At 68.6% G+C, this 27317-nt stretch overlaps 6 protein-coding genes across 20 annotated transcripts; 3 read left to right on the top strand and 3 right to left on the bottom strand.

Annotated features, from left to right (window-relative positions):
* Nucleotides 1-602: 602 nt before the first annotated feature.
* LOC137849000 (RNA-binding protein 4B-like) lies at nucleotides 603-6807 on the bottom strand. 7 transcript variants are annotated; one of them, XM_068668483.1, is made up of 7 exons: nucleotides 6406-6807; nucleotides 5407-5827; nucleotides 3339-3475; nucleotides 2634-3114; nucleotides 2119-2198; nucleotides 1449-1527; nucleotides 603-980 (listed from the first exon to the last, which is right to left on the bottom strand). In XM_068668483.1, exons 2-7 carry the CDS (start codon nucleotides 5816-5818, stop codon nucleotides 652-654), a joined length of 1518 nt encoding a protein of 505 aa, XP_068524584.1. In that variant the 5' UTR covers nucleotides 5819-5827; nucleotides 6406-6807; the 3' UTR covers nucleotides 603-651. The 7 variants fall into 7 exon arrangements, with proteins under 7 accessions (XP_068524584.1, XP_068524583.1, XP_068524582.1 ...); XM_068668482.1 differs by having other exon boundaries at nucleotides 2047-2198; nucleotides 6429-6803; XM_068668481.1 differs by having other exon boundaries at nucleotides 2047-2198; nucleotides 6406-6802.
* Nucleotides 3039-26632, bottom strand: LOC137849003 (RNA-binding protein 4B-like). Of its 6 annotated transcripts, none has more exons than XM_068668494.1 (4): nucleotides 26505-26631; nucleotides 25556-25977; nucleotides 23703-24400; nucleotides 3039-3114 (listed from the first exon to the last, which is right to left on the bottom strand). In XM_068668494.1, exons 2-3 carry the CDS (start codon nucleotides 25965-25967, stop codon nucleotides 23709-23711), a joined length of 1104 nt encoding a protein of 367 aa, XP_068524595.1. In that variant the 5' UTR covers nucleotides 25968-25977; nucleotides 26505-26631; the 3' UTR covers nucleotides 3039-3114; nucleotides 23703-23708. The 6 variants fall into 6 exon arrangements, with proteins under 6 accessions (XP_068524595.1, XP_068524596.1, XP_068524593.1 ...); XM_068668492.1 differs by lacking the exon at nucleotides 3039-3114 and adding an exon at nucleotides 21701-21827; XM_068668493.1 differs by lacking the exon at nucleotides 3039-3114 and adding an exon at nucleotides 21812-21830.
* Nucleotides 7639-9815, top strand: LOC137849001 (putative nuclease HARBI1). 2 transcript variants are annotated; one of them, XM_068668490.1, is made up of 3 exons: nucleotides 7639-8010; nucleotides 8326-8464; nucleotides 9228-9815. In XM_068668490.1, exons 1-3 carry the CDS (start codon nucleotides 7666-7668, stop codon nucleotides 9614-9616), a joined length of 873 nt encoding a protein of 290 aa, XP_068524591.1. In that variant the 5' UTR covers nucleotides 7639-7665; the 3' UTR covers nucleotides 9617-9815. The 2 variants fall into 2 exon arrangements, with proteins under 2 accessions (XP_068524591.1, XP_068524590.1); XM_068668489.1 differs by having other exon boundaries at nucleotides 7639-8464.
* CCDC87 (coiled-coil domain containing 87) lies at nucleotides 9800-12074 on the bottom strand. The gene is made up of 2 exons (XM_068668480.1): nucleotides 11867-12074; nucleotides 9800-11350 (listed from the first exon to the last, which is right to left on the bottom strand). Exons 1-2 carry the CDS (start codon nucleotides 11968-11970, stop codon nucleotides 9859-9861), a joined length of 1596 nt encoding a protein of 531 aa, XP_068524581.1. The 5' UTR covers nucleotides 11971-12074; the 3' UTR covers nucleotides 9800-9858.
* On the top strand, nucleotides 11956-15239 carry CCS (copper chaperone for superoxide dismutase). The gene is made up of 8 exons (XM_068668497.1): nucleotides 11956-12074; nucleotides 12671-12743; nucleotides 12830-12967; nucleotides 13045-13222; nucleotides 13682-13742; nucleotides 13829-13906; nucleotides 13994-14097; nucleotides 14171-15239. Exons 1-8 carry the CDS (start codon nucleotides 12039-12041, stop codon nucleotides 14310-14312), a joined length of 810 nt encoding a protein of 269 aa, XP_068524598.1. The 5' UTR covers nucleotides 11956-12038; the 3' UTR covers nucleotides 14313-15239.
* RBM14 (RNA binding motif protein 14) lies at nucleotides 15471-22504 on the top strand. Of its 3 annotated transcripts, XM_068668477.1 has the most exons (3): nucleotides 15471-15929; nucleotides 18113-19757; nucleotides 20294-21654. In XM_068668477.1, exons 1-3 carry the CDS (start codon nucleotides 15584-15586, stop codon nucleotides 20499-20501), a joined length of 2199 nt encoding a protein of 732 aa, XP_068524578.1. In that variant the 5' UTR covers nucleotides 15471-15583; the 3' UTR covers nucleotides 20502-21654. The 3 variants fall into 3 exon arrangements, with proteins under 3 accessions (XP_068524578.1, XP_068524579.1, XP_068524580.1); XM_068668478.1 differs by lacking the exons at nucleotides 18113-19757; nucleotides 20294-21654 and adding an exon at nucleotides 21926-22504 and having other exon boundaries at nucleotides 15474-15929; XM_068668479.1 differs by lacking the exon at nucleotides 18113-19757 and having other exon boundaries at nucleotides 15477-15929; nucleotides 20294-20487.
* Nucleotides 26633-27317: the final 685 nt, after the last annotated feature.

The following is a 27317-nucleotide window of genomic DNA, read 5'->3' as shown; positions in this document are numbered from 1 at the left end:
CCCCAAGAGCCCCAAATCCCCCTCAGAGAGCCCCCAAATTCACTTCACTGCCCCCAACCCCCCCAAACTACCCCCAAATCCCCCCTAAATGCCCCCAAATCCCCCTCAGAGCCCCCCCAACCCCCCCCACTGCCCCTAAACCCCACTCTCATTGCCCCCAAATTCCCCCAACCACCCTCAAATCCCCCCCAAATCCCCCCAACTGCACCCAAACCCTACCCCAAATCCCCCCCAACCCCTAAACCCACCCCCCAGCACCCCCACACCCCCCCAAACCCCCTCTAAACCCCCTCCAACCCCCCCCAAACCCCTCAATCCTACCCCATATCCCCCCCCAACCCATAAACGAACCCCCAGCCCCCCCAAATCCTACCCCAACCCCCCCAACCCCCCCCCAACCCCCCAAACCCCCTCCAACCTCCCCCAAACCCCCTCTAAACCCCCTCCAACTCCCCCAAACCCTCAACCCTACCCCATATCCCCCCCAGCCCCCCCAAATCCTACCCTAACCCCCCCCAACCTCCCTCTAAACCCCCCCCAGCCCCCCCAAACCCCCTCCCCGCACCCCAACCCCAAATGAGACGCAGATAAAAGACTCGGACCTCGCGCTGCGTTGGGTGCAGGGGGGGTGCCGGGCGGGTGGGAATCCCTTTATGGGGTTTGGGGTCCCGGGGGGGTCCCGGGGGGGGCGTCGAGCCCCCGTAGCGCCCGCAGGGCCTCGGCGCAGGCCCGCACCAGGGCGCAGAGCTGGGCGCTGCCCTCGGCCGACGCCGTTCGGGGCAGCTCCCGCGCGGCCCAGCCCAGCTTCTGCAGCACCGCCGCCGCCGCCGCCGCCACCTCGGGGCCGGGGGGGGGCACAGCGGGGGGGGGGACAACCCCCCCCCGGCGCCCCGAAGCCGCCCCCTCGCAGTGCTCGGGCCGAGGGGCCGCGGGGTGGCACGGGGGGGAAGGCTGAGGGGTGGCCGGGGGGGCTTCGAGCGCTGCGGGGGGAAAGGGAGGGGGTTAGGGGGGGCGCTGGGGGTCTCGGCCCTGTCCCCAAACCCTTCTGACCCCGTCCCTGACCCCTTGTCCCTCCCCCAGACCCATTTTTTGCCCCCCCCCCGTCCCCTTGGCCCCATCTTGGTCTCCCCATTCCCCCCTTCGCCCCTTTTTTCACCCAGTCCCATTTTTTCCATCCCAGTCCCATTTTTCCCCATCCCAGTCCCATTTTTCCCCATTCCTGACCCGTTTTGTCCCCACCCTGACCCCTTGCCCCCACCCCAGGTTTCCCGTCCCCACCCCGGACCCTTTTCCCCCCCCCCCCCTTTCCTCCCCGTCCCACGCTCTTTTTGTCCCCGTCCCCACCCCCCCACCCCCATTCTGGCCCCCTCGCTCTGTCCCCGTGCAGCACCGGCCCCCCCGGACCCCAACCCAGTCCCCGTCCCCAATCCCCGTCCCCCCCCCGGTACCGTCCCCGTCGCGCTCCCCGTCGGGCTCGCTGCAGGTGACGCAGAGCAGCTGCTGCTGCTTGTCCTGCAGGAGGATGGTCTGGGGGGGGCGGGGGGGGGTCCATCAGCACCCCGACACCCCCGGTACCCCCCGGACCCCCCATTACCCCCCCAGACCCCCCGTTACCATCCCTATTACCCCTGTTACCGTCCCCATACATCCCCGTTATCCCCCCGGACCCCCCATTACCACCCCCATACCCCCCCTTCCCTCCTTTACTGCCCCCAACCTCCTCCATTAATGTCCCCGGACCCCCCGTTACCGTCCCCATTCCCCCCAGTAACCCCCCCAGTGCCCCCGTACCCCTCGTTACCCCCCGTACCCCCCCAAACCCCCCGTTACCATCCTGGTACCCCCATTACCGACCCCATACCCCCATTACCGTCCCCGTACCCTCCCCGGTAACCCCCCCAGTGCCCCCGGTACCCCCCCTACCCCCGTTACCATCACCGTACCCCCATTACCGACCCCATAACCCCTGTTACCGACCCCATAACCACCCAGTAACCCCACCAGTAACCCCCCGGTACCCCCCCGTTACCCCCCCGTGCCCCGTACCCCGCAGCGGGGGCAGCAGGAGCCCAGCATTCGGTACCCCCGCAGGAGGAAGCGCCCCAGGGCCTGGCTGACCCGGTCCTGCCGCTCCCGCCTCGACCGCAGCTCGGCCGCCGGCACCGGCTCCCAGCGCGGCTCCGCCTCCGCCTCTGCGCCTGGGGGGGCACCGGTACCGGGGGGGGGGGTCAGCATTACCGGGGGGGGGCACGGTTACCGGGGGGGTCATGGGGAGGGGGGCGGAGACGGAGAAAGGGCACCGGGGTGGGCACGGACGGGGCACGGTTACCGGGGGGGGGGTCTCGGTTACCGGAGGGGGGGTCACGGTACCGGGGGGGGGGTCACGGTTACCGGAGGAACACGATGAGCAGGCGGGGGGGGTCATGGGGTGGGGGGGGGCACGGGGAGCGCGATTCCGGGGGCTCGCGGCCAGCACGGGGTAACGGGACCGGGGGGGGCGGGAACGGGGGGGCACCGGGAGCGACCGGGGGGGGGACCCGGGGGGCACGGAGGGAGGGGGAGGGGGGAGCCGGGGGGGTCCCGGGGGGGTCCCGGGGGTCCCAGGCCCGGCCCGGCCCCGCCGCCGCCCGCACCCGCGTTCAGCGCCATGGTCGCCGCGGAGACAGCGTCGCCAGGAAGTGACGTCACGCACCGGGGGTCCGGCGGGGAAATGGGGCCGGAAGGAAACAACGGAACGGTCCGGCTGCGAAATGGGTCCGGGGAGGGGGAAAGGGGGGGGGGTAAGTGGGCACCGAGAAACAAGGTTCCGCCCCTATCGTGGTCCCCCCGCCCCCCCCGCAGCCTCCACCCCAATAAAACGAACGGGGACGGGGAGTTCTGGAGGAAACCTTTATTTCGCTGGAAAAGCCGGGGAGGGGAGCCCGGGGGGGGGGCAGTGAGGGAGGGGGCAGCTACGAGGAGACGGGGAAGGGGGGACTGGGGGGCAGAGGAACCCCCGGGGGGGTGGGGGGGGTGCAGTCGAGACGTGGGAACCTCCATACAAAAAGGTGGGGGGACGGGGAGGGGGACGCTGGCAGGGTGGGGGGCGCAGGCTCCACTCCGACGCCGCCAGACCTGGAAAAAAGCAGAGAGAAGTCAGGGGGGGCTGCGCCGGGACCACCGGCCCGGGGGACGCTGCCAGCGGGGGAGGGGACGGAGCGGTGACGGTGATGGGGGATCCCAGGGAGGGCGCGAGCGGCCCCTTCCCCGCGGCGGCCGGGGTGCGGGAGCCCCCCCTTTTCCCGCGACGCGGTGCGAGACCGGCGGCGGCGGCGGCGGCAGCCCGGGGCTCCTCTGACCTGACGCGGCGGCGGCCGCGGGGCTCCGGGGGGGGCTCTCAGGGCCGCGGCGAGTCCTCGCGCGCGGGAGACCCAGGGCCGCTTCTTCGGCGGGGGGATTTTCCTGCCGGGCTCCTTCCGCCTTGGGGGGTCACCTCCTGGGAGACGAAGGCCCGTTACAACCGGCCAGCGCCGTGCCCGGGAGGGACCGGTGCCGGCGGAGACGCGCGCCCGCTCCCGATGGTGAGCGCCGGGGTCACGGCGCCTCTCCCCGGCCACGTTCCAGGCCCAGCCCCGTGGGCAGCGTGCGCTCGCCCCGCTCTCCCCGCACCCACTCAGGACACGAGGCTGTGCCCCCCGTTGTGCCAAACTCCCCGCGCCCGCTGGCGGGCTGTGGCTGAGGGGGCTTCGATGGCGGAAAGGCCACGCCGGGGCGGCCCCCGCTGCCTCCTGCCACCGCAAGGCGCTCACCTCAGCTCAAAAAGCAGAATACCGCGCCCTGTCCGCGTACGGGTCGCGCTCGAACCGCTGCATGTCGTAGAGGGAGGCCCGAGCGACCGACGAGACCGGCGACAGCTGACTACGATCGTAAGTGTACGCCTCTCCGACGGTGGTGGCCGCGGCTGCCGTGCGGCGCAGGGGGCTTCTATCCCGGGTGTAATAGGTGGAGGAGGCCGCCGCCGCCGCGGCGGTGGCAGCGGCGGCGACCGCGGCGGCCGCGCCCGGGGTGGGCAGCAGAGCTCTATCGTAGGGGTCTAGGGTGGTGGGGATGCGACTGGCCATGGCTGTGGTGGCGGCCATGGCCGTGGACTGGACCTGCGAGTACTGGGCGTACTGGGAGTACTGGGCCATGGTCTGCTCTGCATAGGCGTCGTATGCAGAGGCCGTCGCATAGGACCTGACGCGGTAGCGCTTGTAGTAGTCGGCCATCCCGCTGTACGCGTCATCGTAATACATGGTCTCCCCATAGCCCGCGGTGTAGGGAGTGCGCACGGCTCCGTACTGCTCGTTATAGGCCTCGGTAAAGTCAGCCACTTGCCCCGGGCGATCTACCGGACACTCTTTAGACCAGTGCCCTTCCTTCCCGCACCGGTAGCAGCCGCTCTTGTCTCCCATCCCGGGCGCGGTCCTGAGCCGGCTGGTGGACAACTGCACGCGCATCCGCTTGCCTTGAAGAAACAGACGCAAAAGGGAGGCTGTAATTAACGGCGGGCACGTGGGGAAGCACCAACAGCCACCGGGGGCTCTCCTCCTCCTCCTCCTCCTCCTCCTCCTCCTGCACCCGGTCCCGCAGGGACAGGGCCGAAGCGACCTGGTAAGCGCGGGTGCGGAGCCGGCTCAGAGCCTCATGACACCGCGGCGCCCCGGGGACAGACAACCCCACGGTGTATTTAATTTTTATTTTCCCCTTTTTCTCCCCGTTTCCAGCCCGCTGGCAGAACGGAGAGGCACAAACCCGCTCTCCCACGGGAGCAGGGCCCCAGCTGCAGCACAACCACGGGGCAGCACCGGCACCGCGCTCAAGCTCGACACGCGACCACGAGCGCAACGGGACGCGGCCACGGCAGCACCGGTACCAGGAGGCGAGGGGACGCCCTGCCCAGGCAGTGACACGCGTGGCATCGCTTCTCGGCGCTTTATTCAACCCGAACCTGAAGGTTTCGGCCCCAGCGGGGTTCTCCTGGGCCCCCATGAACGGGGCCAGCACCGAATCTATCGCGCTCCGGGGAGAAAAAGCAGCAAAACTCCCTGGTTTTGGGTTAGAGTGAAGGCAGCGACCACACCGCTCGCATCCGCCACGTCTACGTGTCGCAGCCCCGAACTGGGTCGGGGGCACCAGCTGGGGTCCCCCAGCTCCCTGATGGGGCTGCGCACAGGCACCCCGTTGGGAAGACCCTGAGAGAGCCCCCCAGGATGCGGCCCCACGGCCACGGGAGCTCCCCCCACAGCGCGGAACCGGCAGGAAAGAGCCGAGGACCCCCCCGGCCAGTCGGCCCCGCGCCTCCTCTCCTACCTGACCGTCTGCCTCGGGCCCAGCCCGGTGCTACCTACTCCCAGCCAAGGGCCGCGGCCCCGGCCCGCGCGTCACCTTGGAACTCGGTGTTGTCCAGCCCCCGGATGGCCTCCACCGCGTCCTCCGCCCGCTCCATGTGCACGAAGGCGTAGTCCTTGACGATGTCGCACTCGATGACGGGGCCATACTCCTCGAACTTGGCCCGCAGCTCCAGGTTGGTGCAGGCCGGGCTGATGTTGCCCACGTGCAGCTTGGTGGAGGCCTTGCTCTTGTTCTTGCTGGCCTCCACGTTGATGCAGACGCCGTGCAGCTTGTGGTGGTGCAGGTTGCGGATGGCGTCCTCGGCCGCCGTGCGGTCCTCGATGTGCACGAAGCCGTAGTTCTTGATGATGTCGCACTCCAGCACCTTGCCGTACTGCTCAAAGAGGGAGCGGATCTCCTGCTCCGTCGCCTCCCGTGGCAGGTTCCCGATGAACAGCTTCACCATCTCGACAGCCTGCAGCAAAGGGGGGAAAAACAGACGAGGAGAGTCAGCAGAGACAGGACAAAGCACACAGAAAGAGCTCAGCCCCCCAGATCGCTCCCCTCAGGAGCTCCCCTATTGCTCCATGACCCCCCCGTCCCTCCCCACACCCCCCTATTCCTCCCCTGCTGCTCCTACCACCAAATTCTCCCCCATTTCCCCCCCGTGACCCCCCATTTCCCCCCCATTCCCCCTCCGTGACCCCTCACTCCTCTCCCACTGTCCCCCCACGATGCCCCCGGCCCCCCAATCCCCCTGCGCAACCCCCCCGCTCCCCCCCAACCCCCCCATCCCCAAATTCTCCCTCGTTTCCCTCCCCTCCCTCCCCCATTTCCCTCCGAGACCCCCCCAGGGCCTCCCCCGTTCCCCCTCCGTGCCCCCCCAATCCCCTCCCGTTGTCCCGTGCCACCCCGCTCCCCCCATCCCCTCCGTGGTCCCTCCCCTCGTCCCTCCCCCGGTCCTTCCCCTCCCCGTCCCGCCCCCGCGGCCCTCACAGGGCCCGGATCAGGCCCGGCCTCGCCCCCAGCCCCCCCCGACCCCCCCCTGCTCACCGCGGCCCCGCGCTGCCTCTCACCGGGTCGGTGACGGCGACAAAATGGCGGCGGCGCCCGCTCCGCCCCTCCCGCACGCCTCGCCCCGCCCCCGGAGCTCTCCGATTGGCTGTGGGCCGCAAAAGGCGCGCCGCGATTGGCTGTGCGTGGTGACGTCACCGCCCAGCTCGCCCGCCCACCCGCCGGCCAATGGCGAGGAGGAAGGGGAAGATAAAGAAGGGGGGTTTCCGGTCACGTGGGGAGAGGCGGCCAATCGGGGAGGGCCGAGGGGGCGTGGCCTGGAGGCCCGGCGGAGCCCGGCGGGGTCGGAGCCGCGGAGCGGGGCCGGGGCAGGCAGCGAGCGGCGGGACCGGAACCGGAACCGGAACCGGAACCGGAACCCGGCCGGACCCGGGCCCATCCCGCCGGTACCGCGCAGCCGGGTTGGGCCTGGCCCCGCCCCTTGACCCCGCCCCCGTCGTGGCCACGCCCCCTTTGTGGCCCCGCCCCCTTTGCCCCCTCCCATCCTCTCTCGGCCCCTCCCATCCCCGTTAGGCCCCGCCCCTCCCAGTTAAGCCCCGCCCCTCCCTCTTAGGCCCCGCCCCCTCCTCATTAGGCCCCTCCCCTCTCTTTTAGGCCCCTCCCGTCCCTGTTTGGCCCCTCCCCTCCTGTTTAGACCCCGCCCCCTTCAACCTAGGCCCCTCCCCTCCCCATTAGGCCCCTCCCCTCCTAATTAGGCCCCTCCCCTCTATTTTAGGCCCCTCCCCTCCTAATTAGGCCCCTCCCCCCTAATTAGGCCCCTCCCCTCCCTTTTAGGCCCCTCCCCTCCCCATTAGGCCCCTCCCCTCCCCATTAGGCCCCTCCCCTCCCTTTTAGGCCCCTCCCCTCCCTTTTAGGCCCCTCCCCTCCCCATTAGGCCCCTCCCCTCCCTTTTAGGCCCCTCCCCTCCCTTTTAGGCCCCTCCCCTCCATTTTAGGCCCCTCCCCTCCTAATTAGGCCCCTCCCCTCCCCATTAGGCCCCTCCCCTCCTAATTAGGCCCCTCCCCTCCATTTTAGGCTCCTCCCCTCCCTTTTAGGCCCCTCCCCTCCCCTTTAGGCCCCTCCCCTCCTAATTAGGCTCCTCCCCTCTATTTTAGGCCCCTCCCCTCCCTTTTAGGCCCCTCCCCTCCCCTTTAGGCCCCACCCCCTGCCCTTCCCTTCCCCCCACCCCCCCTCAACCCCCCTGAGCCCCCCCCTGTCCCCCCCCGTCCCTCCCCCACCCCCCGTCCCCCCGCGGGGGCCATGTCGGACTCGGTGCTGCTCCTGCGCCGGGTGCGTGAGCGCAGCGGCGAGGCGGCGGCGGCGGCGGCGGCGGCGGTGGCGGGGACGGGGGTGGGGGGGGCACCACCCGGGGGTCCCTCCCCGGCCCCCGGCCCCACCCCGCGGCGTAAACGTGGCCGCCGCCGCCGCTTCTACCCCGAGCACCGCGTGTACCGCGCCCGCAGCTCCTTCCTGGACCTGAGCGAGGAGCAGGTGCTGCGGCGCTACCGCCTGGACAAGGCCGCCATCGCCGGGCTGTGCCGCGAGCTGGGCGCCGACCTGGAGAGCCTGACGGGGCGCAGCCACGCGCTGCCGGTGGCCGTCAAGGTGACGTCGGCGCTCACCTTCCTGGCCTCGGGCTCCTTCCAGACGGCCACGCGCGACTCCACCGGCATCAGCCAGTCGGCCATGTCCAACTGCCTGGCGCAGTTCCTGGAGGCGCTGCAGCGGCGGGCGGCGCGCTACATCGCCTTCCCGGCGCCCGGCCGCCCCGCGCCCGCGGCTCCCGGTGCCGGTGGCGGTGCCGGCGCCTTCCCCGGGGTGCTGGGGCTGCTGGGCAGCATGCACGTGGCGCTGCGGGCGCCGTCGGAGAACGAGGTGGCGTTCCGCAACGCCCGCAACTTCCACTCCATGAACATGCAGGTGGTGTGCGACGCCGCCGGCGCCATCACCAACGTGGTGGCCAAATTCCCCGGTTCTTGCCCCAACGCCGCCGTGCTGGAGAATTCCGCCCTGGCCAGGCTGCTCGAGGGGGCGAGGCCCGAGGGTGCCTGGCTGCTGGGTGAGGGGGGGGGTTGGGGAAGGGCTTGGGGGGGAAATTTGGGGGTTTGGGGAGGGATTTGGGGGATTGGGGAGGAGTTGGGGGTTTGGGGGGGATTTGGGGGATGGGGGGTGTTGGGGGAGATTTGAGGGTTTGGGGTGATTTGGAGTATGAGGGGGGGAGGTGGGGGTTTGGGGGAGAGTTGGAGGTTTTGGGGACTTAGGGAGATTTGGGGGTTTGGGGGGAAATTGGGGGTTTGGGGAGATTTGGGGGTTTTGGGAAGATTTAGGGGATGGGGAAGAGTTGGGGGTTTGGGAGAGAGTTAGGGGGTTTGGGAGACTTGGGAGTTTGGGGGACTTGGGGATTTCAGGGAGATTTGGGGGTTTTGGGGGGGATTTGGGGGTATTGGGGGGTGTGTGGGTATCGGGGAGACGTGAGGGATTTGGGGACATTTGGGGTTAGGGGAGGCTTGAGGGTTTGGGGAAGACTTGGAGGGTTTTGGAAGGCTTGGGAGTTTGGGGAACTTTGGGGGTTTTGGAGAGACTTGGGGACGTGGGGGTGACGTGAGGGAACAGGGGGGTGACACGAGGGGACATGAGGGTGACACAAGCGGCCATGGGGTGACACAAGGGGACACGGGGATGACACGAGGGGACATGGGGGTGACATGAAGGAACGCAGGAGTGACTTGAGGTGACATGGGGTGACACGAGGTGACATGGGGTCACCACGAGGCCACCCCAGAGGTGACGAGGCGCCCCCCCCGCCCCGCCCCACCCCGCAGGGGACCGCAGCTACCCGCTGAAGACGTGGCTGATGACGCCGATCCTGTTCCCGTGCGGGGCGGCCGAGGAGCGCTACAACGCGCTGCACCACCAGGCGCTGGCCGCCCTGCGCCAGACCCGCGCCCTCCTCAAGCGCCGCTTCCGCTGCCTGGACGCGGCGGGGGGCTGCCTGCAGTACGCCCCCCAGAAGGTCTGCCAGATCTTCCTGGCCTGCTGCGTGCTCCACAACATCGCCCTGCGCCGCCGCATGCCCCTCGAGCCCCCCGAGGGCCCCGACCCCGACCCCGAGCCCGAGCTGCCGCTGCAGGCGCCCCACGTGCAGATCTCCAGCGAGGCGCGGGCCGTGCGCGCCCGAATCGTGCAGCAGGTGAAGGACAGCATGGGCTGAGCCCGGGGGACGGGGTGGGGGGCACGTTTAGCCCCCCCAAAAGGACTGGAACGCGCGCATTTGGGGCCCGGCAGCGGGGGGCGCGGAGCATGCGGTGTCCCCCAAGGACAGCGAGCCCCGAGGGCTCAGCACAACGGGAGCCGGCGCCCTTCCACACCGCTGATTGGGGATTTTGGGTGAATAAATGTATTTTCCAGCACTGCCTGCTCCAGGGGGGGGGTCACAGCACCGCTCCCACATCCTCACGTCCCACCCGTGCCCCCCGGGGACGTTTCGGCGCCCCGGTGCCGCAGCATCGCCCCCAGAGCGCCGGCGCGGCGGCCCTGCTGCAGCCGGTAGAGCATCTCCACCACGTCCCGGCGCATTTTCTCCTCGTAGGGCCGTCCCCGCAGCGTCACCTCGTCCCCAAATTCCTCCCGCAGGCGCCGCAGGGCGGCCCGGAGCGGCCCCTCGCAGCCGGCCACGGCAGCACGCAGCCGCCCCCGGGCCCGCGCCTCGCCGGCACGCGCCGCGAAGGCTTTGGGGGCCCGGCAGAAGAAGCGGTTGGGGTCGGAGGCGCGCACCTCCAGCCCCTCCAGCCACGCCAGGAGCTGCTCCCGCTGCCGGATGAGGCCGGCGGCCTCCTCCCACAGCTGCAGCGCCGCCGGCAGCCGCGCCAGGGCCGCGCCGTCGGCGTATTTGGTGGCCATGGCCAGGCGCTGGCGGCCAGGGACGAGCAGCGCGGCCCAGAGCTGCTGCAGGCGCTGCTGGAGCTGCTGCAGCGTCACCGGCGTCCCCTCTGCCGGCTCTGCCGCGACCCGCGGGGCCTTCACCGCCTCCTCCTCCTCTTCCTCGCCGCCGCCGCCGAGGTTGAAGATGGCGTGGAGGAAGTCAGAGCCGGTGCCCTGGAGGTACCGCAGGTAGTCCTGCAGCAGCGAGGCGTTTCGGGGCTCCCAGCGCCGTGCCGGGGCGGTGCCGCGTGCCGCAGCGCCCGTCCCCCGCAGCCCCTCGGGGTCAAGGTCACGGCCGGTGGCCGCCGGCTGCACCAGGGGCTCGTGCTCAAAGCGCAGCCGCTCTCCGGGCAGCGCCGCCGCCAGCTGCTGGTAGAGCGCCCGCAGCTCCTCACCGGGTTCAGCCTCGGCCTCCGCCGCCGCCACCTCCGCGGGCTCGGGGCAGAGCGGGGGCTGCAGCCGCAGCCACACCGCGCTCTCCACCGGCTCCGGCCGCCGCAGGAGGCTGACGCCGAGGGCCGGGGGGGGCGCGGGGAGGGTCCCCGGCTCCTGAGTTTGGTGGCGCCGCAGCCACCGCAGCCGCGCATCGTCCTGGGGGCGGCGGGTGAGTGCCGCCAGCAGTGGTGGCAGCCGGGGGGCATCGCTCGGTGCCCGCTGGGTCAGGCTCTGCAGATCCAGTGCCGCCGCGGTGGTGCCGGGGGGCGGCAGCGCCGGCACGGAGAGGGGCTGGGGGGGCGGTGGGGGTGACGGTGAGACCCCCGGTTCCTCCACCCGGTGCTGGTGCTCTGGTTGTGCCGGCAGAGAGGGGGCTCGGTGTGCCGCGGCGGTGCCGGGATGGGGGGCGGTGGCTGGGGGGGGTGGGTGAGGGGTGCAGGGGGGCAGCAGGGTGAGGGGCAGCAGGCAGGGGATGGCGCGGAGGTCGGCGCCGGCGATGGCTCGCAGCTCCCGCAGGTCGGCCGCCAGCTTCTGATCGAGCGCCGGGGCGGCGAGGCTGCGGCGTGGGGGGGGCTCCATCGCTCCGGACCTGTGGAAGAGGGGAAGAGCCCCCCCAGATTGGATTGGGACCCCCAAAATGTCCCGGAACCTCCCCAGAAATGTCCTGGGGCCCCAGCTCAAGTCATCCTAGGACACCCAAATCATCCTGGGATCCCCCAAATCATCCTAGGACCTCCAAATCGTTCTTGAACCCCCCCCCAAAACGTTCTGGGACCCCCCAAATTGTCCTAGGACCCCCAAAACTACCTGGAACCCCCCCAAAACAGCGTGGAACCACCCCAAAATTGTCCTGAGACCCCCCAAATCATCCTAGGACTTCCAAATCATCCCGGAACCACCCAAAATTGCAGGGAATCCCCAACCAAAACGTCTTGGACCCCCCCAAATAGTCCCAGAACCCCCCAAATCGTCCTGGGACCCCCCCAAAACTGCTCTCCTCCCCCCCAGGTCTCCCCCCCCCAGTAACGGGGATCCCCAACCCTGCACGGGCTCGGTCCCCCACCCCCCATGGACCCCCCCGAGCCCCCCCCGGCCCCTCACAAACCCCGGGGGCTCCCCGCGGCCTACAGCGGCCTCCAGAAGCCTGCGGCGGCCCCCCCCGTTTCCATGGCAACAGCACGCCAGCAGCGGCTCCCGGTCCGGCCCCATCACGGGTCCGGCCCCCGCCGCGGGCGCCGCCGCTTTGGTTCCGGGGGGCCGGGAGCGAGGCTGCGGCCATGGCGGCGCCGGGACCCCGCGGGCCCAGCTGCAGGGTGAGGGGGGGCCGGGGGGAAACGGGGGGGAAACTGGGGGGTTTTGGGGTGAATAACACCAGCTTTAGGGATTTGGAGGTGTTGGGTCCCAGCTATATGGTTTGGGGAGGGCAGAGCCCAAGCTGTGGGATTTTGGGGGTGCAGGGCCCCAGCTTTAGGGTTTTGGGGGTGCAGAGCCCCAGCTTTAGGGTTTTGGGGTAAAAGGGCCCCAGCTGTGCGATTTTGGGGGTGAATAATGCCAACTTTGGGATTTTGAGGGTTCAGATCCCCAGCTTTGGGATTTTGGGGGTAGAGGGCTGCAGCCATGGGATTTTGGGGGTGTAGAGCTGCAGCTATGGGATTTTTAGGGCTGAAGAACCACAGTCGTGGGATTTTGGGGGTGTAGGGTCCCAGCTATGGGACTTTGGGGGTGCAGAACCCCAGGTATGGGATTTTTGGAGTGAATATCCCCAGCTATAGAATTTTGGGGCTTTAGCTCCCCAGCTACAGGATTTTAGGGCCACAGAAATTTCGGGGTGCACAGCCCCGTGTGGGGCAGCCTTTGGGGCCCCACCACCCCATACTGGTACCAACCCCACACCCCATCTCCCCCCCAGCTGGAGTTCGCCGTGCAGATGAGCTGCGAGAGCTGCGCTGAGGCTGTGCGGGGGGCGCTGCGGGGAGCCCCAGGTGAGCCCCACACCCCCAAACCCCCCCCCGGTGTCCCCGTGGTGTCCCTGCAGTGTCCCCGCAGTGTCACCGCGGTGTCCCCGCAGGCGTGCGGCTGCTGGAGCTGCGGCTGGAGGCGCAGACGGTGCTGGTGGAGACCGAGCTGGCGGCCGAGCGCGTGCGGGAGCTGCTGGAGGCCTCAGGGCGCCGCGCGGTGCTGAAGGGCATGGGGGGCGCCGAGGAGGGTGAGTACGAACCCTTAGGGGGGTCCCAAATTGGGCCGGGGAGGGGGTCCTAAAGCAGGCCGGGGTTCCCCCCACAGGCAGCCTGGGGGCGGCGGTGGCGGCGGTGGCGGGTCCCGGCGGGGTGCGGGGCCTGGTGCGGTTCCTGCAGGTGACCCCGCAGCGCTGCCTGGTGGACGGGGCCATTGATGGGCTGCAGCCGGGCCCCCACGGGCTGCACGTGCACGAGTTCGGGGATCTGTCCCGCTCCTGCGACAGGTGAGGGGGTGGGGGAACCCCGATGGGGATGGGGACACCCCAACAGGGAATGGGGACATCCCAATGGGGAGTGGGGGCATCCCAATGGGGAATGGGGACATCCCAACAGGGAATGGGGACACCCTGATGGGGAATGGGGGCCCCACAATGGGAAATGGGGACCCTAATGGGGAGCGGGAACCCCAGTGGGGAAAAGGGACACCCCAACGGGGAATGGGACATCCCGATGGGGAATGGGGATGCCCTGTTGGGAAATGGGGACACCCCAATGGGAAATGGGGACCCCAGTGGGGAACAGGGACACCCCAATTGGGAATGGGGACGCCCTGATGGGGAATGGGGACCCCAACTGGGGAATGGGAGTGCCCTAATGGGGAACAGGGAAACCCCAGTGGGGAATGGGAACACCCCAATGGGGAACGGGGACACCCCGACCTCACCCCACGTCCCCCCCCACAGCTGCGGGGACCATTTCAACCCTGACGGGGAGTGCCACGGGGGACCCGAGGACGAGCACCGGGTGAGCCTGCGGGACCCCCGGGACCGGTGGATGGGGGGGGGGGGGAGCTTTGGGGTCTCCCCTGACCCCCCCATTCTGCCCCATAGCACGCCGGGGACCTGGGCAACATCTGGGCGGACGCCGATGGCCGGGCCGCCTTCCGCATGGAGGACTCGCGCCTGAAGGTGAGGCTATGGGGGGGCCTGGGGGGGCCACCCTGCGCCCCAAATCTTTGGGGGGGGTCCCGAGCCCCTGCTCCGTGTGCCCCCCAGGTCTGGGACATCATCGGGCGCTCGGTGGTGGTGGACGCGGGCGAGGACGACCTGGGCCGGGGCTCCCACCCCCTGTCACGGGTGACGGGGAACTCGGGGCCGAGGTGAGCGATGGGGGGGCTCAAAAAGGGGTGGGGGGACACACGAAGCCCCCCCTCACACCCTGTGCCCCCCCAGGCTGGCCTGCGGCGTGGTGGCGAGGGCGGCCGGGCTCTTCCAGAACCCCAAACGCGTCTGCAGCTGCGATGGGGTCACGCTGTGGGACGAGCGCGACCAAGCTGCCCCCGGACCCCCCCCGGCCCCCACCCCACACCTGTAGGGGCTGCGAGGAATCGGGGGGGGTTTATGAGAAACTGGGGCTGGGGGGTGTAAAAATATATAATTATAGCATCTGAGGGGAAAACAGTGCGAAGTTATAGGATAAAGGGTGACTGTGGGGTCTGAGGGGAAAACGGAGTGAAAATTGATATAAAAAGTGTAATTACAGCATCTGAGGGAAAAACAGAGTGCAAATTTATGTAAAAAATATAATTATACCATCTGAGGGAAAAACAGAGTGCGGATTTGTATAAAAATTGTGATTATGCGATCTGAGGAGGAACCGAGTGTGAATTTATAGGATAAAGCATAAATATACGATCTGAGGGGAAACCGAGTGAGAATTTATAGGATAAAGTATAATTAGGGGATCTGAGAGGAAACCGGAGTGCAAATTTATAGGATAAAATACAAATGTGTGATCTGAGGAGGAACCAGAGCACAGTTTGTATAGAAAAATATAAGATCTGAGGGGAAACCCAGCGTGAAGTTGTATGATAAAGTATAGTTGTGTGGTCTGAGGGGAAACTGTGTGAATTTATAGGATATTTTTGTACGATCTGAGGGGAAACGGAGTGAAAATTTATATTACAAAGCATAATTGTGTGATCTGATGAGAAACTGGAGGGCAAGTTTATATAAAAAAATACAAATATACAGTCTGAGGAGAAACCGGAGTGCAAACTTCTGCGACAAAGTGTAATTGTGCGATCTGAGGGGAAACTGGAGTGTAAATGTAGATGAAAAAATACAAATATATGGTTTGAGGAGGAACCAGAGTGCCTATTTTTATATAAAAAGTACAAATATATGACCTGGGGAGTGACCAAAGTGCATATTTTTTATAATCAAGTTTAATTATATGATCTGAGGAGAAACCAGAGTGTTAATGTATATAATAAAGTGTAAATATTTATTAAAAATTAAAGCTGTGTAATAAAGTGCTTTCTGCGCCCCGCAGCCCTCTCAGCCCCCCTCAGAACCGGGCTCCGCGGCCCCTTTAAGAGTGGGCGTGTCCCAGCGCGGCCCCGCCCCCCAACCGTTGCTCGGCCAAACGGGCTCCGCGCTCGTTGGGGAGGGGCGGGGCCGTTGCTAGGCAACTCCCGAGGGTCGAGGCGGGAGCTGCGGGCGCGCATGCGCGGTGAGGTGGGCGGGAAGGCAGCGCGCGTGCGCAGTGCCCGTTCGCCTCTCCCCCTCAGCGCTGAGGTGCGGCCGCCATTTTGTGAGGCCGCCGCGCTCCCGCTCCGCGCTCCCTCCGCCGCCGCCGCCGCCATGCGCCCCGGCATCAAACTCTTCGTGGGCAACGTGCCCGAGGAGGCGACGGCGGAGGAGCTGAGCGAGCTGTTCGCCGGCGCCGCCGGGCCCGTGCTGGGCATCGCGCTGATGAAGCAGTTCGCCTTCGTGCACCTCCGCGACGAGGCGGCGGCGGCCCGCGCCATCGCGCAGCTCAACGGCCACCAGCTGCACGGCCGCCGCATCGTGGTGGAGCCGTCGCGGCCGCGGCCCACCAACACCTGCAAGATCTTTGTCGGCAACGTCTCGGCCGCCTGCACCAGCGGCGAGCTCCGCTCGCTCTTCCAGCAGTACGGCACCGTCGTCGAGTGCGACGTGGTCAAAGGTACCGGACCCGCCGCCAGCGCTCCCGGGGCCGCTCCCCCCGGCCTCCCCCCCCGCCTCCTCCGCCGGGGGCCCCCTCTCGCTCCGGCCCCGGCCCGGTGCAGCGCCGGTGACCGTCCTGGGAGCCGCTCCGGCGCCGGTTGTGGCCGGGGCTGCGCCGTTCTCCGACCGGTGCCTTGCGGCTTCTGCCCCCCCACGCTCTCCCCTCCCTTTCCCCGGCCCGTTCTGGCGGCCCCCCCCCGGTAGAGACCCCCCCGGTACCGTACAGCCCCCCCACACCACACCGGGGTGAGCCCAGCCCTGCTGCAGGGCGCTGGGGTTCACCCCCCCCCTGCTCCCATGGGACGGGGACGCAAAGGGCTGGCCCGGAGCTACGCCTGCTCCTGGAATTTGTCCCCGTTAAGGGCTGGGAGCTGTTTCCCTCCCCCTCCACCACCGCTTTCTCTGCCCAAATCTCCTCCAGCCCGGACGCGGAGGCTGGTTCACAGCGAGCTCGAAACTTTTTGAGGCACGTGGAACGCAAACTTCTGAGGGGCTGCCCTGGCTCGGGGCCCCCGCAGGCGGTTAATTCGGGGGTGCAGCATCAAGGGGGGGGCTTGCCTCGCGCCGAGGTCTCTCCACGACCCCCCCTCACTTGAGAAGGTGCCGGCTGGGGCTGCCCCGCGGCAGGGTGATGCTGTTGCCTCTGCTCTCTCTCGTCCCAGGTCGCAGCCCCACCAGGACGCCCCCCGCCCCGTTGGAGAACGGCGCCGAAACCCACGCCAAACGTTTCTGGCGTCCTCGTGGCCGATTTGGGGGGGGCTTTGCAGCAGCCCCCAAAGGGGGTGGGCTGCCAGGGCGGGTTTGGGGCTTTTCAGGGACTTCTAGGAGCATTTTTAGCACCTTTACAGCGCCTGAGTGCTTCCTGCTGCGGGAAGGAGCCCGGGGGGGGGTGGGAGCAGTGGTGTGGAGCAGGGGGAGCGAGCTGGGGGGAGGCTGGGCGAGGTGACGCACGCGTTGACCACGTTTTAGCTGGACTTTGAGGCGTTTTATGGCGTTTGCCCAGCCCTAGCGCTGCGTTCAGCGAGCGGTACCTCCAAGCAGGCTGAGAATTTTGGGGAGGGGGCTGCCCTGAGGCTCCCCCCCAGCGCTGCCAGTGGAAGGGGGCTTCCGGGGGGTGCCAGCGGCCGTGCCTCAGCCTTGTCACCATGGGTCACCGCCACGGAGGCACCGCGACGAGCTCCCAGAGCTGCTGTGAGGTGGGGATCGAGCCCCCCCCACGCCTCCTGAGCCCCCATAATGGGGGCCCAGCCCCCAAAAGCGCTCCCTCACGTGCTGCAGGCGGCTCCAGCCTGCGGGTGTCACGGTGCCGCTACCGGGTCTCTGCTGCTTCTCACGCTTCTCTCGGCTCTCGCCTCCGCTCTCGGTTAATGATTCACCTTCCTGCGCTGCTTCTTCTGCTCAGCTCCTCGCTGCCAGGCCTCGGGACGCCTCTAACGCCTCTCCGGAACGCGCTGCCCGTGGGCCTCGCTCCTTCTGGAGCCGAGCCGCTCGGTGCCGCGGCCCTCTGCCCCGGTGTCGCTCCTCTCCTCTCCCTGCTCTCTCTTTCTGCTCGCTGCCGAGAGGCCTCGTGCGGGCCGAGGACCGGCGCGGAGAGCTCCCGGGGGGGCTCTGACCACGGCGAGGGGTCGTGCCCCGCACAGAGCGGTGGCCTGCGGCAGGGCACGCTGTGCTGGGGCGAGGGAGGGAGGAAAACGGTGGCAAAAGGAGCAGAAAGTGGGGCCGGGCAGCTCCGCTGGGCTCACGGTGCTAATTACGGGGTGGGAGCACACCGAGGCCGACCCGAGCTGTCAGCAGCCCGCTGATCTTGGCCGAAAGGGTGGGGAGCAGGGCCTGGGGCGGGCAAAGCCCCGCTTTAACCCGACCCCGCTGCAAGCCTCGGGCTGGAGGCTGCGGTTTCTCCTTCCCTGCAGTCGGGTGGTGGCCCTGGGGGTGCCAGGAGGACGCGCTCGCTCCGCTCGAGCCCGGGGCCCTTTGGGGAGGTTTTGGTGCGAGCGGGGCCGCCGCCGGTGTCGGTCGGCCGGGCCGCAGCTTGGCGGGCTGCGCGTAGGGTGGAGCGGGGCCGCGCGCCTCGTTAAGCGTTCGCTCCTGTAACGAAATGTCTTTTCTCCCCCACTGATAACCCTCTGTCTGCTGCTTTATCAGACTATGCATTTGTTCACATGGAGAACGAAGCAGATGCAAAAGTTGCCATCGAAAATCTTAATGGGAAGGAGGTGAAAGGAAGAAGAGTCAATGTGGAGCTCTCCACCAACGTGCAGAAAAAGGGCATGGGCCCGGCCGTGCAGGCCGGCGTCGTGGTGGACAAGAACAAGCGGATAGGCCTGGAGTACAGGGAGAAGTTCCAGCCCAAGATCGAGGGCTTCGAGCAGCGGAGGGTCGCGGACGCCGCCTTCCCCTCGGCCGCCGCCGGCTACGCCGCCTCCTCCTCCTCCTCCCTGTACGATTACCAGCAGCGCTTCGGCACCGCCGCCGCCGGCAAGTACGACGGCTTCGACCCGCAGGCGCGGCCCTCCTCCCCCGCCTACTTCGGGCGGGACCGCAGCCCCCTCCGGCGCTCCCCGACCAGAGCCGGCGGCTACTCGGCGGTGACGCTCCCCATGACGGCGCAGCCGGCCGCCTACCGCGCCCAGCCCTCGGCCTCGCTGGGGGCCGCCTACCGCGCCCAGCCTTCGGCCTCGCTGGGCATGGCCTACCGCCCGCAGCCCACCACGGGCCAGGCGGCCGCCTACCGCGCCCAGCCCTCGGCCTCGCTGGGCGGCGCCTACCGCTCCCAGGCCGCCGTGGCCCTGGGCGCCTCGGGCGCGCAGCCCGGCGCCAACTCCCTGGCCTCCTACGGCGCGCAGCCCACCGCCGCCGCCTCCTACGGCGCGCAGCCCGCCGCCGCCTCCCAGCTCTCCGGCTACAGCGTCCAGTCCACGGCCCTGGCCTCCTCCTACGGGGCGCAGGCCGCCTCCGGCTACTCGGCCACCTACGGCGCCCAGGCCGCCGCCGCCTACGGCGCGCAGCCTGCCGCCGGCCCCACGGTTTCCTACGGCGCCCAGGCTGTGGCCACGCACGTAGCCTCCTACGGCGTGCAGGCCGCCACCGGCCACGCCGCCTCCTACGGCGCGCAGCCCCTCGACGGCCACGCCGCCTCCTACGGCGCCCAGGCCGGCGCCGTGCTCTCGGTCTCCTACAGCGCCCAGGCCGTGGCCGCGCACGCCACGTCCTACGGCGCCCAGCCCATGGCCGGCCACGCCGCCACCGCCTACGGCGCCCAGCCGGTGGCCAGCCACTCGGCCTACGGTGCCCAGCCGGTGGCCGCGCTCTCGGCCTCCTACGGCGCCCAGCCCGCTGCTGGGCACTCGGCCTCCTACGGCGCCCAGCCCGCCGCCAACCTGCCCGCCTCCTACGGCAGCCAGTCCGCCGCCGCCGCGCTCTCCGCCACCTACGGCGCCCCGGCGGGCTCCTCGCTGGCCGCCTCCTACGGCAGCCAGGCCGCCGCCGCCTCCTACAAGGCGCAGGCCTCCGCCCCGCTGACGGCGGCCTACCGAGCCCAGGCCTCCAACTCGATGGCGGCCTCCTACCCGGCGCAGCAGGCCTCCTCCGCGTCGCTGGCGGCCGCCTACAGAGCCCAGCCGGGCAGCGCCTACGACGGGCCGAGCCAGCTGGGCCAGCAGGCGGCCTCCTACTTGGGCCTGTCGCAGGCCGCCGCCGTCGCACCGCCCTACGAGCGCACCCGCCTCTCGCCGCCTCGCAGCGCCGGCTATGACGATCCGTACAAAAAGTCCTCGGCTCTGGCAAAAAGGTACGCAGCTGGGCCAGGGGCGGCGGCTGGCGCCTAGCGGGGGGCCTCCCTCGGCCCCCGGCGCGCCCGCGGAGCTAACAGCCAGGAGCGCAGCGCGGGCGCCGCTCACCCCCCGCGTAACCCCCTCCCCTCGCTTCTCTGCGCCTGGCTGGGGCCGGGGGTGGGCGCGGGCGGGTTCTCGCCCCTCTTTGAGGCCACGCTGGTCACCCGGGGGCTGCTCGCGGTGTCTGTGAGCGCGCCGGGCCGGTCACCCGTGCCGTTGCGCCGGGAGGTGGCTGCGTCGCTCGGTGCCGGGCACCGCCGGTGCCTCAGGACCGCGGCGGGTTCGCCAAGCGCTTGTTTGCCCCCCAAAATTTGGGGGGAATCGGCTTCGCTTGTTTCCCGGGGAGGCTGCAACGGCAAAAAGCTTCGCCCGCCTGCAGTCGGGCGGCGGCAGCGAGCTGCTGCGGGTGCTCCCTGCACCGCGCCAGGATTCGGGGCGCCCTCTCGGCCGCGCCCCGGCGCTGTATTCACGGCCTCTCTCTTCTCTCGACCAGGTACAATTCAGACCGCCGTTTGTCTGACCTCTCAGATTACCGCCGCTTAGCGGACTCGCCGCTCGCGTACCGCCGCTCGCCGACAAAGTCCCCGCTGGATTACCGCCGCCTTCCGGAAGCGCACGCCGATTACGCCCGCTACTCGGGCGGCTACGGCGATTACCTGCCCCCGGCCCGCGTGCACTCGGGCTACCAGCGCCGCCTCTAGGGCCGGTGGCGTGCGCCGGTCCCTCGGGACGCCTCCCGGGAGCGCCGCCGGGTCGCTCCCTCCCCTCCGCGCCGTCTCCGGTGGCACCGGCGGCGCAGCGCTCGCCGCGGCACCCAGCGTGGTTCGCCTGCTCCCGGGCAGGGACGGTTATTTTTAGCTGCCTTTTATTATCGTTTTTTTTTTTCCCATCTTTGATTTTTTTCTCTCGTTTTTAGAAGGTTTTGGATTCACGGTTTGAAAACACGTTGTTCTGTGCCTGGGGAAAAGCGCCAGGCGGCCGCGCAGCCCCTCGGCCGCTCCCTGCAGCGCCGTTACCGTCGTGGCACCGTCTCCTCTGCGCCGCGCGGGGCTCTCTCAGCCACCCCCTCACCGCCCGGGCGCGTTTTGTATCCCGAGCAATCGGCGCCGCCGAGCGAGGAGCTCTTTGGGCTCCCCCATCCCCATTTTTTCTTCCCCTCGCCTTTTTTAAAACCCAGGCACGGCGTTGGGCTCGACGCAGCAGCACCGAGTGACGTTTTGTACGATTGTAAATAAAAAGCTGGGCTGTTTTCCGTTTGGAAACCCTTGTCCTCTGTATTTCTTTGCCCAGCCCGGCCGTTTGGGGACGTTGCAGTGGGGTTTGGGGTCAGACCGCGCCCCGCCGCTCTCCCTGTCCCTGCTAGAGGCAAACCAGCAGGTTTGGGGCCGGAGCGTCGGCCACGCGCGGTTGTAGCACGCGTCTCCTCCCAGAACTGCTCTCTTTTGGGTGGGTGGCAGCAGATTTCTGAAAGAAATCACAAATTCTTGCAAGCAGGGGAATTGGGGTCACCTCCAAGGACGGGGCAGCAGGGTGGTGGCCTCCTGCTGGGGACGGTTCCCTCGGGGGGTGTTTTGGTCATTCGGGGCGTCCCCTTCTCGTCCTGCTCCTGTTTCAGTGCGGCGCCTGCAGGTTTTCTCTCCGGCCACCGTTCCGTTTCTCTCTCAGCGTTCACTGAGTGAAATCTGACCGGCTCCTCCCGGCGACACTTCGGTTTTAGCGGAGTAGCTCTGGGATGTAAGGGGCTCGCTCAGCCCGGGGCGAGTGGCAGCGCTCCCTCCGTGTGGCCGAGCCGCTCGCTGGGCCCCGCTGGGCTCCTCCTTGCTGCTGGAACCATCATTAAAGTTTGTAAAAGCGTTTCTGTCCCTTGTCTTCTTGTTCGGGGGGCGGTGGGGACGGCAGCAGGGCGCTGGTGGCCCCCTCGCCGCTCGGTCGGGTCTGTCGGAGGGCTGGGACCCCCCTGCACAGCGAGATCACGGAGTCAGCGCGGTGAAAACGCAGCCTGAGGAAAGAAAAGCGGCCCCAGCCCGCTGCTGGGACGGCAAATCAAGGGAATCGTTAAGCAAATCATCATTAATTAATTGGCGCGGTGTGACGGGGCCTAACGCTTCTCCCCCTCGTTTTCCAGGCCGCGGCGTCAGCGAGAGGCTCCCGGTACAAAAAGCAGCAGGACCACGGCCGGAGGTGCCGGTAAAAACTTAGCCAAGGGGCAGCGCTGCCGCGAGGAGCAGGAGTTAGAAGAGGATTTGGGAGAGGAGGCGAGCGGGTGGAGGCGGAGGAATTAAATCTGGAAACGCACCCGGAGCTGCTGCCGGCTTCAGGACGCCAAAAAACACCACAGCCAGGAGCCCGGGGACAGGCGAGGGGCCCGGACAGCGGCTGCCGGCAAAGCTGCGCCCCAGGCGAGCGTTTAATTAATTAGCATCGTTACCTAACGAGCCAGGGAGGGGAGTGGGGGGGAGGCTGGCCAGCACAAGGGGCAGCAGCCAGGCAGGGGGTGCGTGGGGGGCTCTGTGGGGCCCACCCTGTTGGCAGCAGGGGTTAACGAGCCAGCCTCGTTAGGGTTAATTAGCCCAGCAGCGGGGTCAGGGGGGTGCTGCCAGCGAGGGGAGGCCACAGAGCGAGGCCCGGCCTCTCCTGGCCCCCCCCCTTCGTTTGCTGCTTTCTGGGGGCACTCCAGGAGCCCCGGGGTGGGGGGGGGGGGCTGGAGAAAAGCCCCCAGGGACTGGGAGGGGGAAGCGCCCGCACGCCAGACACACGCCCGGGTTTGTTAAAAGAGATTTTATTTAACTGGAAAGGAGGCTAAAGGCCGGGGGGGGGTGTGGGGGGGCGGGGGGGGGTGGCGGGTTGTGCCCCACGCCGGTGGCAACGAGCCGGGAGGGGGGGGGGGGCTCGACTCAGCGCTTCTGACTCGGCTCCGTCATTCAGTATTACAAAGTTAAGACTGATTCTCTTTAAAAAATAAGCACGTTAAAAAAAGAAAAAAACAAAAAAAAAAGAAAAAAAAAAAGAAAAACAAAAAGCTACAGCCCAGGCTGCGGGGGGAAGGGGGGGGGGAGCAGGGAAGCAAAGCTCGCGCTACGGCTACGCTCGCGCTAAACCTGAGCCTAGACCAGCTAGGGGCGGCCGGGCTGGAGGGCAGCACGGGGCGGGGAGGGGGGCACGGAGCTAATTGAGAGCAAATCCCAAAAAATCAAAACGTACGGGGGGGGGGGGGGCGGGGAGGGGGCGAAGCTACTCCTGACTAGGCTACGAAGAAGCTCGAGCGTCCGTTAGGGACCCGGTTCGTTAGCTGAGGCGGGGCGGGCCTGGGAGCGCGGCACCGTCCGACGCGCGCGGCGCAGCTTTCACCTGCCACGGGACCCCGGCGTCCGGCCGCAAACACCTTACCTGCAAGAGAAAACACAATTCAGCCCCGGGGGCCGGGGCCGGGGCCGTGCCGAGCCCTGCGCGGCGCCAGCGGCTCCTGCAGGCAACCGGAGTCCAGCCGTGAGCCCAGCTCGGCTCTGCCCTCGCCACGGCAGCGGGAGGTCTCACCAGAGCGGGGCACGGTTCTACCGGGAGCCGAGCGGGGAGAGGAGTCTCCCCTCACCGGGTGCCCGGGGGGTGGATTTGGGGTCCTGCTCCCTGCACCCGGGAGCGCTGCCAGGCGCTGGCACTCGTCGCGGTGGCTTCCAGAGCCAGCACCCGGGCTTTAACGTCCAGAAAGGGCCCGGCTCGGGTCCTCGTGCCGGATCCTGACCCCGCTACTCAGCTCTCCCCGCCTCAACCCCAGCTGCGGGCGGGACGCGGCGGCGGCGGGGGGAGTTACCGGAGCCCGCGCTCCGAGCCGCCGGGGCCCCCACGCAGCCCCCGCGGGCAGCACAAGGACAAGCAGCACGGAGCAGCCCTGCGCAGACGCTCACCTCGGCTCAAAAGGCAGAGTACCGCGCCCTGTCCGCGTACGGGTCGCGCCCGAAGCGCTGCATGTCGTAGAGGGAGGCCCGAGCGACCGACGAGACCGGCGACAGCTGACTACGATCGTAAGTGTACGCCTCTCCGACGGTGGTGGCCGCGGCTGCCGTGCGGCGCAGGGGGCTTCTATCCCGGGTGTAATAGGTGGAGGAGGCCGCCGCCGCCGCGGCGGTGGCGGCGGCGGCGACCGCGGCGGCCGCGCCCGGGGTGGGCAGCAGAGCTCTATCGTAGGGGTCTAGGGTGGTGGGGATGCGACTGGCCATGGCTGTGGTGGCGGCCATGGCCGTGGACTGGACCTGCGAGTACTGGGCGTACTGGGAGTACTGGGCCATGGTCTGCTCTGCATAGGCGTCGTATGCAGAGGCCGTCGCATAGGACCTGACGCGGTAGCGCTTGTAGTAGTCGGCCATCCCGCTGTACGCGTCATCGTAATACATGGTCTCCCCATAGCCCGCGGTGTAGGGAGTGCGCACGGCTCCGTACTGCTCGTTATAGGCCTCGGTAAAGTCAGCCACTTGCCCCGGGCGATCTACCGGACACTCTTTAGACCAGTGCCCTTCCTTCCCGCACCGGTAGCAGCCGCTCTTGTCTCCCATCCCGGGCGCGGTCCTGAGCCGGCTGGTGGACAACTGCACGCGCATCCGCTTGCCTTGAAGAAACAGACGCAAAAGGGAGGCTATAATTCAGGCCCGCACCAAGAGCTCGGTTACAAAGCATGCACAGTCCCCCCCAGCAGGACGCAGCCAGCCCCCCGAGCCGCTCCAGGCGCCGCCGCCCTGCGCCGACGAGCTCCGGGAGCAGCCGTGCCGCGGGGCGCAGCGAGACGACTTACCGGGGAGGTGCCGCGGTGACACCGGCGAGACGGCACGCTCGGAGCCACCCGAATCGGGCTGGGACGGGTTCAGGGTGCTGAACGAGCCCCCAGCGACCTCGCCATCCAGCCAAACTCACGTAAAACCAGCTTTCTGCCCCAAAACGGCGTGCCATCCTGCTGTGGTGACCCCAAGCGGGTCCCGCTGTGCCGGATGGTGGCAGTGAGGGGGCCCCCCAAAAAGGGGAGGCGGCCGCGGGCCTGTGCCTGAGCAGGGAGCAACCGGGGGCCAGGTCCACGAGCAGGGGAACGGGCGGTGCTGCACGGCCCTGGCTGAAGGCGAATTTTGGGGGCAGCGGCGGGGATCGGCGGGACCGAACCGGCCCCACAATGTGTGGCACAGGACGGCGGTGCATCGGGATGACCCGGACACATCCCCGATGACCCTGAGGATGGGTTTGGGGCCAGCCCGACGGGGATGCACTTGATTTTGGCCACAAAGGGGGCTCAGCACCGCGGCAGCGCCTCTGCCTGCCCTCTTACCGGGGCCTCGCCATCGGGCTCCTCGGCTGCATTGGGTCGGTCGGAAAAGGACCCCCACAGCCCACCCTAAACGCCCCAGGCCCTACAGGGTCGCTGCCATCACTGACCCTCGGGAAAGCAACAGGCCTGCCACGTTACGGAGCGCAGGAATGCCAACAAAAACCACCAACAAAAAAACCCAAAACGCATCTTTCCGCGCTCAACTCAAGCAGAGATGCCCGGAGACGCCTGATGCCCTACGGGAGGCTCTCGGAGCACCGCTGGGGGGATTTGGGTGCTCAAAGCAGCCTCAAGCCCACCGCAGACCCGAGGTCTCGCCAAGCGGAGGCCATGACACCACCGGCACCGTCCCCACGTCCCCAAACTCCACCGCCCGGGCTCTGAGGGACGTCAACGCAGCGGAGCCGGGGTCCATCGGCGGAGCCCACCCCCATCCCATCCCCGTCCCACCTTGGAACTCGGCGTTGTCCAGCCCCCGGATGGCCTCCACCGCGTCCTCCGCCCGCTCCATGTGCACGAAGGCGTAGTCCTTGACGATGTCGCACTCGATGACGGGGCCATACTCCTCGAACTTGGCCCGCAGCTCCAGGTTGGTGCAGGCCGGGCTGATGTTGCCCACGTGCAGCTTGGTGGAGGCCTTGCTCTTGTTCTTGCTGGCCTCCACGTTGATGCAGACGCCGTGCAGCTTGTGGTGGTGCAGGTTGCGGATGGCGTCCTCGGCCGCCGTGCGGTCCTCGATGTGCACGAAGCCGTAGTTCTTGACGATGTCGCACTCCAGCACCTTGCCGTACTGCTCGAACAGCGCCCGGATCTCCTGCTCCGTCGCCTCCCGCGGCAGGTTGCCGATGAACAGCTTCACCATGGCGCCGGCCCTGCGGGGGCAACGGGCTCAGCACCCCCGGGACCACCCCCGGGACCACCCCCGGGACCCCCACAGGCACCCCCCATCCCCCCCGGTACCCTCCGGTACTCCCCCGGTTACCCCCCCCATCCCCTCCGGTACCTCCCGGTGCTCCCCCCGGTATCCCTCGGTGCCCCCCCCATCCCTCCCGGTGCCCCCCCGGTGCCACCCTGGCACCCCCCCCACACCCCCGGTGCCCCCCCGGTACCCCCCCAACCCCCTCCGGTACCCCTCAGTACCCCTCGGTGGCCCCCGGTAACCCCTTGGCACCTCCCATCCCTCCCTGTACCGCCCCCGGTACCCCCCGGTACACCGCCACCCCCCCGGTGCCCCCCCATCCCTCCCGGTACCCCCCCACTCCCCCGGTACCCTCCGGTACCCCCCGGCACCACCCCTGGTGCCCCCCTGGCACCCCCGGGACCCCCCGGTGCCCCCCCACCGCCCCCGGTTCCCCCCCGCCCCCCCCCGGTGCCCTCCCGGTGCCGGCCCCGCCCCCACCTGCGCCCCCTTCGCCGCTCGCTGCTCGCAAAATGGCGGCGGCTCCGCGCTGCGCCTCCCCCACACCCCCTCCCGGCAGCGCCCCGCCCGCTGATTGGCTGAGGGGGTTGTCCGTCAGGGGGAGTGCCCGCCCCCGCGGGGAGAGAGGGGCCAATTGGAAACGGGGGGTGGGGCGAGGGGGAGAGGAGCGGCCCAATGGGAGGCCGCCGGGGGGAGGCGGGGGGAACCATGGGGAGCGGGGGGGAGGGGGCGATGGAAGGATCCATTGGGGGCTGAGGGGGGGATCGGGGGGATCCATTGGGAGTCCAGGGGGGCTGGAACGATCCATTGGGAGCCCGGGGGGGGGGGGGGGCTGGAAGGATCCATTGGGAGCCTGCGGGGGGACCTGGGGGGATCCATTGGGAGTCCGGGGGGGGGAGTTGGAAGGATCCATTGGGGGCTGAGGGGGGGATCGGGGGGATCCATTGGGAGTCCAGGGGCGCTGGAACGATCCATTGGGAGCCCGGGGGGGGGGCTGGAAGGATCCATTGGGAGCCGGGGGGGGGTGTTGGAGCTGGAAGGATCCATTGGGAGCCCTATGGGGGGGTTGGAAGGATCCATTGGGAGCCTGCGGGGGGACCTGGGGGGATCCATTGGGAGTCCGGGGGGGGGGAGTTGGAAGGATCCATTGGGGGCTGATGGGGGGGACTTGGGGGGGATCCATTGGGAGTCCAGGGGCGCTGGAAGGATCCATTGGGAGCCCGGTGGGGGGGGCTGGAACGATCCATTGGGAGCCGGGGGGGGGAGTGGAGCTGGAAGGATCCATTGGAAGCC

This window comes from Anas acuta, unplaced genomic scaffold (assembly GCF_963932015.1).
Source record: "Anas acuta unplaced genomic scaffold, bAnaAcu1.1 SCAFFOLD_290, whole genome shotgun sequence".
NCBI lineage: Eukaryota > Metazoa > Chordata > Aves > Anseriformes > Anatidae > Anas > Anas acuta.
The sequence above is the reverse complement of the archived record's forward strand: the minus strand, read 5'-3'. Positions and strand labels throughout refer to the sequence as shown.